This window comes from Gymnoscopelus microlampas, assembly GCF_963454915.1.
Source record: "Gymnoscopelus microlampas genome assembly, chromosome: 18".
NCBI classification, from domain to species: domain Eukaryota; kingdom Metazoa; phylum Chordata; class Actinopteri; order Myctophiformes; family Myctophidae; genus Gymnoscopelus; species Gymnoscopelus microlampas.
In genome coordinates, this window is record NC_139955.1 from 7896322 (window position 1) to 7914380 (window position 18059).

General features: G+C 43.1%; 1 protein-coding gene across 3 annotated transcripts; it reads right to left on the reverse strand.

Annotated features, from left to right (window-relative positions):
• Window positions 1-630: 630 nt before the first annotated feature.
• Window positions 631-13886, reverse strand: znf711 (zinc finger protein 711). 3 transcript variants are annotated; one of them, XM_084085572.1, is made up of 9 exons: window positions 13751-13886; window positions 9958-10042; window positions 9719-9830; window positions 7642-8421; window positions 7114-7260; window positions 5776-5961; window positions 5279-5386; window positions 4623-4757; window positions 631-3818 (listed from the first exon to the last, which is right to left on the reverse strand). In XM_084085572.1, the coding sequence occupies exons 3-9, from the start codon at window positions 9795-9797 to the stop codon at window positions 2638-2640; spliced, it is 2616 nt and encodes an 871-aa protein (XP_083941698.1). In that variant the 5' UTR covers window positions 9798-9830; window positions 9958-10042; window positions 13751-13886; the 3' UTR covers window positions 631-2637. The 3 variants fall into 3 exon arrangements, with proteins under 3 accessions (XP_083941698.1, XP_083941697.1, XP_083941699.1); XM_084085571.1 differs by having other exon boundaries at window positions 5279-5392; XM_084085573.1 differs by lacking the exon at window positions 5279-5386.
• Between the last annotated feature and the right edge of the window lie 4173 nt (window positions 13887-18059).

Below are 18059 nucleotides of genomic sequence, written 5' to 3' on the forward strand. Positions count from 1 at the left end.
TGTGTGGGGTCGGTCTTTTCATAGAACTATTTTGCTACGATGGGTGTTACGAGCGCCCAACAAACTGCTGCGTAGGACAGCACTCAGGGCTACGCCTCTCCCAGGAGTAGGCGGCGAGTAGGCTACGTGCATGCCGTTGCCCGAATGTAGTTTAGCACACACGTAACTCTGTGCACTGGAGAACCTACGACGATGGTGTCTCCCTAAGCCAGTTTAGATGGCACGCAGGGCACAACCACCTGCTACTAATGAGGGTAGAGCGTAGGTTTCGCTGAGTCCCAGCTGTGTAGGAGGCTCTTAAGCAAGCTGCGTAGGCCACGCATGACCTGAAATCTACATGCCTGCTATGGTACCGCGCAGCCTGTGACGACACACGTTAGACCCGTCGTAGGACCTGCGCAGCATCTCTACAAAGCATCTCTACGAAGCTCTTTGGGAAACGCGACCAATGATAGTTTTCTTAGATTGAAGAATTTTAATGGGGGTCCGTAGCCTAATGCAGAACCAACTGAGGTTCCTTGAAACATTGACAATCACTGATGTAATTACTCCCCTCATTTGCTTGTGGAGGTGAAACCTGTTGGTCACAGGACAAGACTGCCATCTTGTGGCAAAAAGGATAACCAAGTGTAAAAAGATAATCGTTTATTTTTGTTCCTCCCCACCAGTAGTTCAACAATCAGACTGAAAGAAAAATAGACTGAAGTACACGAAATGAATGGAACTTTAGTATATACCACAATAATTATTATTTTTTAAATGGAGATAGCATAATGAATACGCTTAAGACTAATGCCAATATCTTGACCAGAGTTCAAGGGTAATAATCCCATGTCTGGGACTCACCCAGTTGACAGAAACTAGAGTGGTGGTGGTGTGTGTGTGTGTGTGTGTGTGTGTGTGTGTGTGTGTGTGTGTGTGTGTGTGTGTGTGTGTGTGTGTGTGTGTGTGTGTGTGTGTGTGGGGGGGGCTGATGTGAGTGAGCACATGAACATGAACACAAAGTCCAATTAATTACCCATAAAACAGAATAATACATGGCTTCACGCACCACTTTCAATGACAATTCATTGTTCATGGAATTAAGAGTGATCCTTTTCCACCTACAGGCTGATAGGTAACAAACACCCAATGCCATTTTACTCACTGACAAAAGCTCAGAAATTGTCCATTATCTGGGGGATATATATATATACATACATACATACACCCTCCATACACGTAAGTTACAAATAATAAAAAAAATTGGGGGAGAAGTAATTAAAGTGCTGTCTACTGACTCAAACATACATAATTATCTCAGAAAGGTATTTATACAGCATGTTTGAGATTTTTTTTAAAAGAACCACTTTTTTTCTGATTAGCCGAGTTCAGTGCATGAATAAGAATAAAGAATTTGACAGATGTAAGGCTTGATTGCGATTATGTTTTCTGCGGAGAGGGCTGTGTCATGGGGAACATATTAAGCCTAATTTATGCTCTGTTGCACGACACTGCTGAAATAGCAGACCTACAAGCTCACAAGTAAATCTGCTATTTTAGGGCGGTGGCGAAGCATACAGTAGGCTTTAGATGAGACGGTAAGACCCGACAGCCATCACTTAAGAGGTTACCAGGCATCAATCTGTCTAATAATCGCCAACACCGGGCAAGAAAGCTAAACATTTTTCTTTTTTTACGCTAAAAGGGATATTCCACCAATGTAATCAATGGCACCTCAATTCCATCTTTCTCCAGACATTGCCAATAATCTCACCATTTATAAACACCCATAAAACATAGTTTTTTTTTTACATTTACAACAGAATATACATTATTACATGATTATTTTAGAGTGCTCAGACTTGTGAGGAAAAAGGAAAATACAATATACAAAAGAAATGAGGTACAGAGGTTAGATTCATGGAATACCCTTTAAAAAAAAAGGTGTACTATAGATGTAAACATTGCTCCAAACAATTACTTTTTGATCTCAAAAGTGGCCCTTCCTGCGCCTCAAATTAATGACACAATGGCATTTAAAAACAAATGTCGAGAGTAAAAGCTGGTTAGAAAAGGAACAAAATGATACTAGTTGGTAGTGTGGAGAGAGGGAGGCTTGTTTCTCCTGTTTTCATTCCACGTCGTCGCAAAGCAGAACTGGCATTACGGTCACAAAGCACCACTTTCTATGTTACAGGACACAGTTGTCATTCTTGCAGCATTTCAGCTGAGTGGATATAAAAATATAGAAGATTTGAAACCCTGAATATATGTTCATAATGTGATTCCTCTGCAGCAAAACAAGACAAAAAAAAAGTTACAGCTGTCCCACAACATGAATACACTTTCTTTTTTTCCTTTTTCTTTAAAAAAAACTGAATGTTTTCTCGCATCACTTTCGGAGGTGGAGGTGGAGGTGGTGGTGGTGGTGGAGGTGGGGGTGGGGGTGTATTAGACCTATTTCAACACGGAACACAGAATGGTCAATTAAAATGTTGCTGTCATCTTCATCATCATCAGTCTACATCCTTTAATCTTTTTCTTAAAAGCCTTAGATTACCTCTGGGGTTGTGAAACAGATTTGCTAGGGAAAGAAGTGTGTGTGAACAGGTATGTGCGTGCGTTGTGTGTAAGTGTGCGTGAGTCATGGCATGTTTACATCAACATGTCTTTGTGATGCCTGGCTATATGCTGGCTCTTCTCCGAAGGCCTCCTGAAGCCCTTGGTGCAGTAGTCACAGCGGTGGGGGTAGTCCTTGGTGTGGATAGAAATGACATGCCGCTTGAAGCCAGAAGCGTCCGTACTGTTGTACTCGCAGTACTGGCACTGATAGACTTTCCTGCCACTGTGCGTCTTCATGTGTTTCTTTAACTCGGCCGGCTGCCTGAAGCCTCGCCGGCATCGCTTGCACTTAAAGGGCAGGTCCTTGGTGTGAAGGGACAGGATGTGGCGGCTCAGGGTGAAGGTGTCCGAGGCGTTGAAGTTACAGTGCCTGCACTGGTGCACCTTGTTGCCCTTGTGCGTCTCTGCATGCTTCTTCAGCTCTGACGGCCTGTGGAAGCCTTTCTCGCACACGTCACACTGATGTGGGAAGTCCTTGGTGTGCACAGAGATGATGTGGCGCTTCAGGTCGCTGGAGTTGGTGCTCTTGTGCTCGCAGTGCGGGCACTGGTGCGTCTTGTGACCCTGCACCATCTCTATGTGACGCTGCAGCTCCCGCGCGTCGGCGTAGGCCTGCGGGCAGTGGCTGCACTTAAAGGGCAGGTCGGCGCCATGCTTGCTCTTGATGTGAGTCTTTAAGTTGGACTGATCCGCACAGCGGAACTCGCAGTGCGGACAGTGGTACGGCTTCTCGCCTGTGTGGGTCCGCATGTGTTTCTTGAGCTCCGACGGGTGGCGGAAGCCTTTGGCGCACTCCACGCACACGTGGGCAAAGTTCTTACTATGCACGGCCAACAGGTGGCGGTTCAACAGGCCCTGCTCGGCCGTCTCATAGTCACAGTACTTGCAGTGGTGTAGTTTAGGCTCGCGGTCCTTGACGATGAGCTTGTCAGAGCCCAGGGGGCTGGTCTCGTGGTAACGCCTGGCGTACTCCGTGTACTCGGGAGAGCGCTCGCTGTGGTGGCTCAGCAGCTTGTGGCTCTCCATGTGGTTGTGGAAGTTGACCTTCTTGTTGGTGGTGAAGTCGCAGTCAGTGCACTGGTACTTCTTCTTCAGCAGGTGGTCCGGGTGGTTCTTCATGTGGCACTTCAGGAAGCCTCGCGAGCGGAACTTCTTCCCACAAATGTGGCAGGGATAAACGGTCAGCGGCAGGCCGTCTGGGCCGATGATCACAGCTGAGAGAGGAGATTAACCAGACAAGAGACATTATTTTACAATGATGGAAATTAACTTCATTTTAAAAACAATGTATGATTCTTCCTTTATGGCACTAGCTGTTCCTTTCGGGAAGTGCCATGTCATTCCGTCAACAAATATTTCCAGTTTGTTATCGGTTATGTTTAAGTCATTCATTTTAGTAGTCTTTTTGGTGACACCTCTGGTAGCTCCGTTATTACAATGTCTGTCTATGGTCTAAATTGCGATTCCCAGAATTCAGTTTGAAACAAAACCACTTAAGTACCGTTCCAAAACAAATGCTGCAAGATCCTAGCCGCTGAGGATATTTTGGAAAAGCAACAACAACACTGTCTGAAACTGTATGTATTAACTTAAAATACATATAAATAAATGCATTTCCACTGCCTGTGTCATTTTGGTGTGCATGTTAGAGCAGACATTCTAGTCTACGATAAACAATAAAAAAAAAAGGTTATTGTGAAAGATATACCAGTGAAAGATTATATCGTCTCTGTCGGGTGGAAACCATATATCATATATCCAAAACTGTTCGTTTTCAAATTCCAAAATATCAAAAGTAGCAGATCTGCAAGCTCAAAGCGCGGCACGAACAAGCTTACAGATCAGCTACTTTTGATACTTATGTGTGACGCTATAGTATGATCAAGTAGGGCATACATTTACGAAAAAACACAAAAAGTTAAAATATGGGGATAAGAAGTTTATGGTCGACAGCAACAATATAATAAGAGTATGATGTCAAATCCTGTATGTGAGTCACAGTGGGCGGCTGATCATACCAGTCTGACACTGCCGATTCTCTCCCTTCTTCTTCTTCTTGGGCCTAGGTTTGAGTGGGCGGTTCGGTCCGAGTCCCTCTCTGATCTGCAGAAAAGGCGTTGCTGTTCCATTCTTCACCGGGTCAATGTTGTTACCTGCACAGACACACATAGCTCATCACAATCCGCACGGATATATTGTAATCAACTCACGAAAGCTTCTCAGACTGTTAAGAATTCAGTTTATTCTATTTAATGTTTTCCTATGATACTTCTCATGCTATGAAATAGGACTGGGCGATATGACTTCAAATCAATATCACGATTATTTCAAAATTTTGTCTTCGTCTAATTGACGATTATTTAAAAAAATATATGTAGTGAAAATAGCAGATCTACAAGCTCTGATCGGCTATTTTCACAATATTTGTATGCCACCATTGTACAACAAAATATAATACAGGGTTGAGTGATTAAACAGACCAATTGATTTAGATTTCTTTGTGTGGTTTTTGTTGATATATAAGGGGGGAAAAATAAAAGAAAAAAATAAACTTGCTTCTCGATTATTCGGTTATATGTCAGTTATTGCTCCTAAATATCGGTTTCAATATATTTTTGGTTAATTGCCCAGCCCTACTATGAAAACAGTGTACATCCAAGCCGTAATGTTTTACCATAAGCATTTGCCCAGGACACAGGCACAAACATCTTGTTGCTTAGGGAGTCGTCGTCTTCCTGATCTACTACCACCTCCATATACACCTGCTCAGCCATGTTTCTCTCTGTATCTACAAACAGTCACAGAGACAACGCTGTTTTAACGCCTAAAACCTGACCTGGGGCCACTTAGCGGGACCTCCTGTCTGATGTTTGGGTTTTGGTCACTCAGTAGCAGTGGTGGACAAAGTACTCTGAACCCCAGCAACTTCAGTCAAAGTATAGATACTTCCTAGTCAAATATTAACTCCACTACAGGTGAAAGTTGAGTATTTAAAATTACAAATTGCGAAGTATATATTCTTTTTAAAAATGCATTGCTGTATTGAAATCAATTTAAGTGAAAATAGCAGATCTATAAGTGACCTTGTGGATCTGCTAAGTACAGTACTCAAGTAAATGTACTTCATTACTGTCCACCACTGCTCAACAGCAGGGCCTGTTTCACACTTACTGGCGTCTTCGTCGTCATCGTCGGTATCTTCGTCGTCGTCCTCCTCCTCCTCTTCCTCTTTGAGCCGGTTCTTCACGGCCATGTAGACCATTTTGTCCCGGCCCACTCCCAGTCTGCCCGATGACGCCGCCTCCAGATCAGGATGGCTGTTGTGGTAATCATCCTCTGTTATTACCTCTGTTCCTCCTACCAGACAGAAACATGAGAAAAAAATACATTCCATGAAACTCATAGAACGCTGGTAGCTGCCAGGATACTTATTATTCGGGCATTGGTCGGTTGTATTAAATACAACCGACATAATTGCAACGTCCCTGGTTAGATCCTAACTGGAGATCTGTGTTGCATGCATTTCCCTCTCTCTGCACTCACTCAATTCCCTTTTCACTACGTTGACTGCGTTTACATAAATGAGTAAGTAGCCTTGGGAACCAACGGTTCTCGAGCCATGTGGCCCTTAGGTCAGGAGCCTATCTCCCGTTTCTGTTGCGTGAGGCAGCTTGATGTACAAGTACATCCCCAGGCTACGATGTACAAGTACACCCCCTGGACATGATGCTAATATGTTGCAATCCAGCCAACCCTTGATGCCTAGTGCCCAGCAGGGAGGCATTGGGTCCCATATTTATAGTCTTTGGTATGACCCAGCCGGGCCGAGATCTCCCAATCTCAGGGCGGACGCTCTAACCACAAGGCCACTGAGCTGGAGATCTGTATTGCATGCATTTCCCTCGCTCTGCACTCACTCAATTCCCTGTCTCTCTACAGTGACTGTGTTTTCCACTAATAATCTGAATGATAGCTCAATGAGAATAAAAACATCACACCCATTGTGAGTAAGTGGTGCCAATTCTGTTTGATGAGTGTGTGCTGGTATTCAGGCGGTACTACTCTATTTGATGTGTGTCTGGCAGTGAAAGAGTTAAGATGATTTTTGGCCATTTTTGCTTTATTAGATAGTAGAATGTAGAGCCAGGAAACAAAGGTCAGAAAGAAGGGAGACGTGCGAGACAAGACAGGAGTCGGATTGGAAGTCGGGTCCTCGTCACTCACAAGCATCTGCTCTGTGCACTAACTGGCTGAGCCACCGGGCTCCCCAACTACGGCTAAACTTTCACTTCACCAAGTATTCCTTAAACTTTTCAGTTTTTCACACACACACACACACACACACACACACACACACACACACACACACACACACACACACACACACACACACACACACACACACACACACACACACACACACACACACACACACACACACACACACACACACACACACGCACCTTGGTCAAATCGTAAAAATGATATAGTCTAGACGATTCCACTTGCCTAAATCATCGTCTGCCTCTGCTTTGAAGATGTAGACTTTGATGACCTCCGATCCATCGTCCTCTTTGCTCTCCTCATCTTCCATGACCTCAGTGCTGATCTCCAGAGGCGTGTCTCCAATGTCCAGCTTCTCCCCAACCTCATCCACTGCAGATGTTTTTGTTATTCAAAATGGCGTGTCACCAAAGATTAAAACTATGCAATTGCATAATACATAACTAAAACGTATATCGTCTCTGTCTGGTGGAAACCTCACATTTAAAACTGGTACTTTGCAGGATTCAAATTCAAGAACAGCAAAAGTAGCAAATATACAAGCATCACTTTGCGCTGCGTTTTGAGCCGCGTTTCGAGCTTGGGGATCTGCTATATTTGATACTTTTGTGTGACGCTGTACTCAGTGCAGTATGATCAAGTAGGGCGTCAATTTATGGGAAAAAAAGTTAGAATATGGAGATGGGAGGTTTCTGCCCGACAGCGACGTTATATATTCAATGTAGTGGCCAGCATTCAATGCTTTCAACTCACGAGAGATCATGAGATAATCTTCAGAGCTGCTTCTGGCGTCGTCATCCTCGTCCGTCTGCAGGGCGACGGCCTCGGCTGGAAGCTCCTCGTGGATAACGGTCTCCGAGTCATCCTCCGTGACCATCACCTCCTGGGACACCAGCTGCTCATCCAGGGTGTTCTCTTGGTGCTCGGACAGCAGCTCTGCCACAAACACCTGGTCTGGCATAACGTGGTGATGGTGGTGGTCCGAGTCCTGGATGAGGTCTGAGGTCAAGACGTGGTGATGGTGGTGGTCCAGAGCCTCCTCTATGGCCACCTCTGTCCCCAGAATGTTCTCAGGCATGATGACGTTATGCTCCGAGGGCACCATGTCCTCGTGGCTTTCAACCCCTTCAGGTTGCAGTTCCTCTACGTCCACTTCAAGGCCTTCGACCACCTCCGCTTCCAGGCCTTCCACTTCCACCTCTTCCTCGAGGCCCTCCACGACGTGGGCTTCCAGGCTTTCGACGTCTACCTCCGTCTCCAGGCCCTCCACCACCTCCGCCTCCAGACCCTCCACTTCCACCTCAGCTTCTAGCTCCACTACATGGGTCTGTAGCCCGTCCACCACCTCCGCCTCAAGACCTTCAATGTCCGTTTCCAGGCCCTCCACCACGTGTGTCTCCAGGCCCTCCACTTCGAGGCTGTGCTCCAGGAGAATGCCCTCGTCGGTCATCACGTCGGACAGAAGCATGCCCTCGGGCACCGACACCACGATGTGTTCCCCATCGATATGAGCCAGGCCTCCCATTCCTGCCACTGCAAACACAAACACATTCAGTGTATCAATCATTTAGGGCTGCACAATTATGGCCAAAATTATCACGATCATTTTGATCAATATTGAAATCACGATTATTTGTCAAGATTATTCGATTGAGTTTAGTGACAAAAATATTGCTGATTACACTGTCACATAAACATACTGTAGCACTGCTTTCACATTCATTTTGTGCTACTGTACATGTACATTCCTGCTAATGTAGACATGTTTTAATCAAAATGTACACCTATACACCTATACTGTACTGTAAATTCTGTGCATCTCTGAATACCAAAACTTAAAAGGGATATTATTATTGGGGTCGTTTTAACATCTACTCAGGCTTTTGTAAGGACCCCAGGCAGTTTCTAAGCTGCTTGATTCAGTATTTAGATATTAATTTAATCAGACACGCCCCCTTCCTATAGAAACCCATTGTAACTTCCAACTCCATTTTAACCATGATAGATTCATAAAAAACACCCATCATTGGTTCTGGTGACTCATACTAATATGTGAGGGGCCATGTTTTCTCGATAACTTTTTTCATTTACTTAATTTTTTTATTGCATTTTATTTTTTCAATTTTCCTGAAAGATTAATGGAAAAAGTAATTGAAAAAACACGGCCCCCTCACGCATTACAAGGACAATATCAGTCACCAGAACCAAGGACAGGTGTTTTCAATGAATTTAACATGGTTAAAATGGAGTTTGAAGTTATCAATGGTTTTGTATAGGAAGGGGGCGTGTCTGATTATATGAATGAATATCAAATATCTAAATACTGAATCAAGCAACTTAAAAACTGTCTGGGATGCTCACAAAAGCCTGAGTAGATGTTAAAATGACCCCAAACATGTTTGAAGGGCACAATTAAAATTTGATTAATTGTGCAGCCCTACAATCATTCCAAGAACATTTTGCAATATATGCAATTTATGTTGAAGTGCATAGATGAATAGTAAGTAATGATAAAAGGACTCAAGAGAATAAAACAAAGACTACAGATGAAACTGTCACATAATTGATAACATTTGAATCTAAGTTAATTAAATGAAAGGATTTACCATGCTGGAGTTTCAGTTTTTCATTAAACAATGGTCAACAAACTCTTCGACAAACTCAAAAAGAAGGAGGAGACAAGAGAATGATCTGTGCATCAACTTAAGTAATACTTGTGGGTGTCTTCCTATTAAATTAAATACTACTCTATTGCAAAGCCCTGGATTTATGATGAAAAGCGCTGTTCACAACAAGACAGTCAGTCACTCAGTCTACTTTGTTCACCTACCAAGATCTTGCATGATCATTGCATGGGGCATCTTCAGCTCCTGTGTGTGCAGCTCCAACACACCCCCGCCTTGGTCCATGTCTTTTTTCTCTCTCTCTCCCAGAAAAGAAGACTGAAACATACAGCATGGGATTTGCATAACACACTTCTTTGTGTGTAATTCAACATCAATGTGACGACTAGGACTGACCAGACCGACTAGTCAGACGGACCATGAACAGACAGTTCAGCATGCATACCTTCACATTTGATATGCCAAGGCTCTTCAGAAGGAAACCAGTATGGTATTAACGGCACTCCCTTCCATCAGCAGTCATCATAGTCCTGCATGCAAAGGAAAATACAGAACACGGTCATACATTTAAAAAGGTGCAAAAGCGAAAATGATTGTCTAAAAACGACAGGGCTTGCCTGTTCAGCCTTTAACTATGGATAAAATAAAGCTGCACAAACAACGGACATCTTTATAAATGCTAACAACTAACAAGGGTACTTCACAAGAACAATGTTGGTGTAAGTAAGAGCTCCACTGATTTTTTCTTCTTTTGACATGCACAGAATTTCAACTGTGACCCAACTCTAAAAACGTCTCTCTGCATGAGTTTCACTTTCACCATACGTCACCAGGAATGTCAGGCTGTCCTGGCCGGTGATGATTGTGTTTCGTGATGCCATGCACATAGCAGCATGAGCTGCTACTGGTCTACTTTTGAAGGGGCAGACATATAGCGTTGCTGTCTTTGTAAATGAATGCCCTATTTTGTCATTCTAGGGTCACTGAAAAGTAGTAAAAGATTGCCAGTGAGCTTGTAGAGCGGCAATTAAAGGGAAAGTGAAAGTGGTTAAGTGTGTCTGTGGGTTTTATAAATGAACCAATGACAAGAGCTTGTGACTAAATAAGTGAATAACTTACACTGGAACCATTTGGAACACAGCTTTAACAGAACAAACCGTTTTGGACAATGGACATAAACAGCGATGAAATACAGACCAACCCTGTTCCAGATGGCTTAGCTAACAACCACGCTGTAAAAATGACAAATAAAGTAGGAGCAGCCACTTAATATCAGCTTACCCTTGCAACGCTTAATACTGGCTGATAAAAGAAAGAGAAACCAGGGTAATGACTGTGCATGCATGAAGAATGCAACCCCCTTGTTAGTGTTAAGTATGGTGTTGTAATACAGAGCCCAGGATTAATGACACTTAAAGCGGCAAACCATTACATAAGCTTTATGTCCTCTCCCGACAGAGAGGTAATTGTAACCTGGGATTCGAACCCAGATCTCCCGCGTGGGAAACCCAACATCTACCGCTCATGCAAGAGGGAATACACTGTTTGTTGGCCAGGGAGATTTTGGGCTTATGAGTGCCAGGCAGGGCACCGTGTCAACCAGTAGGTGTCCTACTCCTACCAGGCACCAAGGTAAGAATGTCTCAATGGAAGAGTAGGGAGACCACATCCAACCACTGGAAGTACCAGTTATATTGTATTAACTACACATTGGTTAAAGATAAACGTTTTATTCATTCAAACAAGTTCCAGATAGAAGCTTTTAACATGTGTGTCTGGCTTAGAACTTGGCATATATGGTTATACAACAAGTCAAATTCAGTGCAGCAACATTTCACTTGTTGTGACAAGATATTTAGTTTGATACAAACATCATAGCTGCTGTTAACATGGTGCTGAAAGCGCCATGTGTGGGAGCACATTTTAAATGGCACGCTGGATATGATGACCACATGTAATTGTCCTGGGGCAACTTTGACACCTGCATGAACAAACCAAACATAAAAACGCATCAGAGTGTTTTAAGTTAAAGGGATATTTCACTGTTAGGGGTCATTTCATCGTCTACGCAGGCTTTTGTGAGCACCCCAGACAGTTTTTAAGTTGCTTGATTCAGTATTTAGATATTTGATATTCATTTAATCAGACACGCCCCCTTCCTATACAAACCCATTGTGACTTCAAACTCCATTTTAACCATGATGGATTCATCGAAAACACCCGTTCTTGGTCCTGACAACTGTTATTGTCCTTCTACTCCGTGGGGAGACCATGTTTTTTCAACTACTTTTTTATAATTTTTTGGGGGGAAATGAAAAAAAAGTAATTGAAAAAACATTGTCTCCTCACGCATTAGAAGGACAAGATCAGTCACCAGGACCAAGAACAGGTCTTCTTCGATGAATCTAACATGGTTAAAATGGAAAAAGTTACAATGGGTGTGTACAGGAAGGGGGCGTGTCTGATAAAATGACCCAATGACATGTTTGAAAGTGAAATATCCCTTTAATACATGACGGCGAGTGTTTCCAATCCAGAGCGTTTGGGGGCAAAGCTCTTGTCTTGACACAGAACTGAAACCATGTCCCCCTCAAGTTAGAACACAATTCTGTTTTTTTAAATTTAAATATGCCTATGTGGGCCTTTAAAGCACTGGTTCTCAACATGACTGACAGTAGGAGCCAAATGGAGCCTTGCAGGTCTGTAAACTTGAGCGTACAAAATGTTAAATTAGCACTGAGGATTTTACAATGTAGATTGGGGTCCCAGACAATATAAAAACGCCAACAACAATCGTATGAATTAGGGCTCCGATGCCTAATGCATATCAAACTAGGGGGTTCTTGAAATTGACAGATTTGAGAATCACTGCTTTAAAGGGTGTGTGGACTCAGTGGCGAACTTCCTTCCTCTGCCCAGTGGCTCCATCCTGTGCGTTTTGGGAGCACTACATGCTCCTCCGCCAACCTGAAGCATCATCATCATCATCATCCATGCACACACTTGGGGGAAGTTCATCATCACAGATAAAAAGGGGTCTGTTGTTGCCCTCAGGCTGCCTGGACTGATACATGTAAGCCAGAACCACTTTGTTTGTTTTTTTTAGTCCAAATGGGTCTCTTGCCGGTAAATAATGGGTCCAAAAATACCATCAGTGGCTTTAAAGGAGCAGGAGATACTTTCGTCATTACTAGTGGGTTATCTTATCAAACTCTATTCTTGATATAAAATCCCGAATATCTCCCTTGCTATTCGTGACTCTTTACACTTTAAAGCCGTGGTCCCCAAACTTTTTAGCTAAAGACCCAAAAGAGACATTTGACAGGGACCCAAACAAGTGAAAATAGCAGATCTACAAGCTTGTAGAGAAGCTATTTTCACTACTTCTTTAAACATTTGTTTTCCAATTTATGGTATTTCTTTGATTTTTCCAATGTATGAAATTATTTTGACATTTTTGGGAAACAGTACTTTTACACCATTCATCATCAAGACCCAAGACTCTCTCTGCAGCAAAACACACGACATGCCCCGAATTTATGGCCGCCAATGAAAGCACTGCAAGCATTACGCAATGAACAGCAGCCTGGCTCTACCGTCCTGCCCTCCACCAGGGTTGCCAGATCGGCTTATTATAATTTCCCCGCAAGATTTTATTTGAAAATAGCCGACCTACAAGCTCACAAGAACTTGTAGATCTGCTATTTTCAAATAGCTGATGTATATGTTAAAGTGCTCGTGTGGCCCATAGTCGCTTCTTTTGGGCTGGTTTTCCTAGACCTGGTTGCTTGTTTCTCTCACAGAATCTGGCAACACTGCTCCACCCACTGCTGCTAACAGCTAGCCACCATGCTAGCCCACCCAGGCTAACAGGGCTGCTCCCCCCGCCCGGCGCCATCTTGTTTTAGCCAAAATAGCTAACATATGCGATGCGAATAAACCGACACCTTGTCGCTATTACCCCAAAATGCACCAACACTGTGCAGAAAAAAACACACAAAATGATAATAAAAAATAGCCAGCCAATGGTATCTTCATCAGCGTGTATTGTCTACACCTTTTATTCGGCTGCGACAGCAGCAACCGTGTTGGCTTGCGTTAGCTAGCGTGCTAACGGCTAGCCCGCGGTTATCTTCCATGTTGTTCTGGGCGCTCGGGCTCAAAGAGGCCCGCTGCGGCCGACTGGGCCCCCGCGGCCGTTTCAATACGCATTTCCAACGGATTGCGGGTAATTTTACCTGATAACGAAGTGTGTCCGAGTGTCGCGGTGGTTTTATCCCCCTTGTCGGTTCAGTGTGTTGTACGTGGGGTTTATTTTGGACGGTAAGCTAAGTGCGGCCTGCTGGTTTGGATCCCCGGGCGCTCTTTGCTAGGCCTCGGCCAATCAGGTCGCTTCCTGACAAACCGAAGCGTACAGACCGCATCCCATGGCCCGGGCGAATGGCCGCGCCCGTGATTGGGCGCTTTGGTTGCTCCAGGCAACCGCGCCGGTTAGGTTCCAGTGCTGCCAGGTCGTGCGAGACAAATAAGCAACCAGGACTATGAAAACAAGCCCCAAAAGAAGCAACTACAACAACCACACATGAGCACTTTATCGGCTATTTGAAAATAGCCGATCTACAAGCTCACACTTGTGAGATTGTAGATCTACTCTTTTTAAAAACTCTTCCAATAAAATGTGGAATATTTTTCGAAACATTCTAACAACACAAATGCTCGCTGGCACAACTATTTCATGAAAATATTTGAGAATCACTGGTTTAAAAAAACGTTTTGGGAAGCAAGCCCAAATAAGCAAGTACACTTTAGAAACAAGCCCCAAAAACCGCAACCAGCAACTGCCAATATTTACACGCAACTTTAAAGAAAAACAAGCTGAAAGTCGCTTAGAATAAGCGGACATGGCAACACTGAACCGCGCCGGTTAGGTTTACTTCCAGACACCCGTTCGTTTTAGTTAAGAAACTATTTTTTAAGCTCAGACGCTTCTGAGTTTAAACAAGTCTAAAGGGTGTGTTTATGTTTAGCTACGAACTAATTTATGTGAATATGTACAAGTGTAGTTTGGTTCAATATAGTTGAGGGCCGCTATGGTAAATGCTTTTTTTTTAATGCTATGTTGATGAATTGAATATGGACCTCAATGGAAACAAGTCCACAGGGCTTTTTGTGTTATCATTTTAGACCACGTGTGTGACTGTACTCGTGCTGTTTGCATTTCTGTCTAATAAAATATTCAATCAATCAATGTTATTTCTTTAAGTTTTAATGGCTTTTTAATGACTAATGTATGAGTAGGCTATAATGTTTTATCTTTAGTTTTACCCTGTTGAAAGCATCATCGAGGGATCGCACTTTTTTTTATTAATAATGTATTATGCACTGTCTGCAGTATAATGATAACATTCTATTCATACTAGCTACCTACTATAACCTTTCATCTATCTCCGTCTTTGTACTTGCTGTCCACCGAGTAGATTCGTAGCTACACGATCATGTGGATAGTGTTGTTGTCCCATCGAAATGTCAAATAATATTAATCAACGTCAATTACACCATTATTACGAGATTGTTCTTCTGTCATAATTTGAGCAATTTACTATGTTGTCAACGTTCAGCAGTTGCCGGGCAACCAACTAGCCAATTAGTATTGCTATTGTTCCTCCGGGCGATGGGACGTAGTGTGTAGCCACTCCAGAGGGAGGGCGGGGTGGCCTCGTTCAGCGCTGATCCGGCCCGACTATTTGCAATGGTGTAAAGTAATTAAGTACATTCACTCAAGTACTGTACTTAAGTACAATTTTGAGGTATTTTTACTTTCTTCAGTATTTCCAATTTTCAATACTTTTACTTCTACTCCACTACATCTCTGTGGAAAATATTGTACTTTTACTCCACTACAATTATTTGAAAACTTTAGTTACTAGTCACTTTCTAGATTTAGATTTGTAAGTATTACTAAAAAACATACATTAACCACTTCAGCTCTATTTATATTTTGGCCATTTGAAAATAGCAGATCTACAAGCTCACAATGCGTCATGAGATTGTGAGCTTGTAGATCTATTTTCTAAAGATTTTTTATACATTTTGAACTTGTGAAGTGGGACTTTCTGCACAGTGAGTACTTTTACTTTTGGTACTTTCAGTACATTTTGATACCAATACTTTTGTACTTTTACTCAAGTAAATGTTGAATTCCGGGACTTTTACTTTGAATATTTCTACATTGCAGTATTGATACTTTTACTTAAGTAAAACATTTGAGTACTTCTTCCACCACTGTCCACTGCTATTTGTGTCATGCACAGCAGAACAGAACAGATTATATGGATCTAGTCATTCTGCGGAAGGAAGGAAGGACAATTTATGTATGGGGATTTGAAAACTCAGTTCCAAATACTCAATATAGGCTCTATGCACAGCAGCCATATTATCACTTCCATATTATCACTGTTACTAATGATACTGATGAAGGCTCTGTTCCATTTAGTATAGCACAGTGGTTTCCACGACCCCCATAACTCTGAGAATGTACAAATGGAACCAAATGGTCCCTTGCAGGTCCATTTGGTTCCATTTGTACACTCTCAGAGTTACACACCCGTAAGGGGCCATTTGGAAGCCCATGAAGGTCCCTGGACCCCAACTGTAGACCCACTGGTGTAGCAGAGTGTTTCCAGTGGGCCAACATGCACAATATCAGCACCCTGACTCTGTTTGACCAGAATGGAACAGAGCCTTCATTAGTATCATTGGCAACACCTGTGAATGTCTTCACAATATGGCTGCTGTGAATAGAGCCAATTGATCGTAGATAATAGATCAGTGTTTCCCAAACGTAGGCTTGCGACCCATCTTGGGGTCGCCGACCTGTTTTTACGGGTCGCAGAAAACTAAAGCATAATAATAATGTTTATTGTCCCCAAGGGGAAAATTGTCTTCACAAGGTCTGTTCACAACAAAAACAACATAACATGACAACAAAAAAAAAAAACATATCACAAAGACAAAGACATGAGGTCCCCACTGTACACAGAAAACCCTCCTATGGACGGGGCAGTTGGTTTAATGCCGCAATGGCTGAGGGGACAAAACTCCTGCTAAAACGAACCTTTTTCCACTTTAGGTTCTGTATCTCCGACCGGATGGCATGAGGTCAAAGTAGCGATACAGGGGATGATCAGTGTCATTTGTTGTTGAAATTGCTAAGCGTGTGATGGCCTTATTGTTCATATTAGCAAGTGTGGGTATGGGAAGTCCGATGATTTTGGAGGCAATACGGGTGATACTGTAAAGTTTGTTCCTGTTAGGCATGGACAGTATGGTAAAAAAAAACACCAAAAAAAAACGAGAAAAAGTGCTCCTCGGAGCACAAGTCTCCGCCAGGTCAGGTAGGTTACTGTGGCCTCCTGGTGGCGCTATAATAAGCCAATGTGAAAAGGGTGGCATTTCTTTTTAGGCCTTTTACGGCAATCGGACACTGCATTCATGATTTGAGGCATTTTGTTCCAAAAATGTGTTTTGTTAAATTAGACCTGTTGGTGGCGCTATAACAGGCCAATGTGAAAAGGGTGGCATTTGTTCCTCGGCCTAGTGGGAATGTGCCTGTGAAATTGCACGGCAATCGCACAATGCGTTCATGACTTGAGGCATTTTGTTCAAAACGGACCTATCCTGCAAACTTTGTAAGTCAATGTTAGCCAATTAAGATGGAATATGAAATATTGGACACATCTGTCTTGATGACATGACTATAGAGATACTGTGTACCGATTTGCATGATTTTTGGACAGAATCTGAAGGAGTAAGAGCAAAAAAAATGTTTTTCAAAAGTCGACCTCCTGGTGGCGCTCTAAAAGGCAGATGTAAAAAATGCAGGGCAAAGGTTGTTCCTTGGCCTCTAGGGAGTGTGCGTGCCAAGTTTTACGCAGATCGGTGCAGTTATAAGTAAAAATGTGAATCGGCCTGTTATAGCGCCACCATGAGGCTGATTTGAAAGTTTTGAAGTGGCATTTGTTCCTTGGCATAGTGGGAATGTGCGTGCACAATTTCACGGAAATCGCATGCTGCGTTCATGATTTGAGGCATTTTGTTCAAAACGGACCAATCCTGTAAACTTTGGAAGTCAACCTTAGGCAATGAGGATGGAATATGGGAAATGGGACAGATTCGTGTTGATCACATGACTATAGAGATACTGTGTACCGATTTGCGTGACGTTTGGATAAAATCTGTAGGAGTAATGTAAAACAATTTGTTTTGCACAAATTGGCCTCCTGGTGGCGCTCTAATAGGCCCATGTGAAAAATTTGGGGCAGAGGTTCTGAATTGGTATCAGGGAGTGTGTGTGTGCACAGTTTCACAGCGACCGGGCTAACGGTGCCGGAGATTAGTCGCTCGCAGACAGATGGACACAAGGACACACGGACGGACGGACGGAGGGTGAAACATACTCTCTCGCCATGTCTTCGGCCTGGCGGAGACAAAAAGGAAAGGAACAAAAACAAATCACAAAACGGAACAGACTGTTATAATGTATGCATG

Excerpts from the sequence above, each read along its gene's own strand:
- znf711 (XM_084085571.1), bottom strand. The coding sequence starts at position 9,797 with ATGGACCAAGGCGGGGGTGTGTTGGAGCTGCACACACAGGAGCTGAAG. Across the intron at positions 5,962-7,113 it reads AGAGGCAGACGATGATTTAG|GAGGAACAGAGGTAATAACA; the intron begins GCAAGTGGAATC and ends TCTGTCTGGTAG. Across the intron at positions 4,758-5,278 it reads GTCCTGGGCAAATGCTTATG|GTAACAACATTGACCCGGTG; the intron begins GTAAAACATTAC and ends GTGTCTGTGCAG.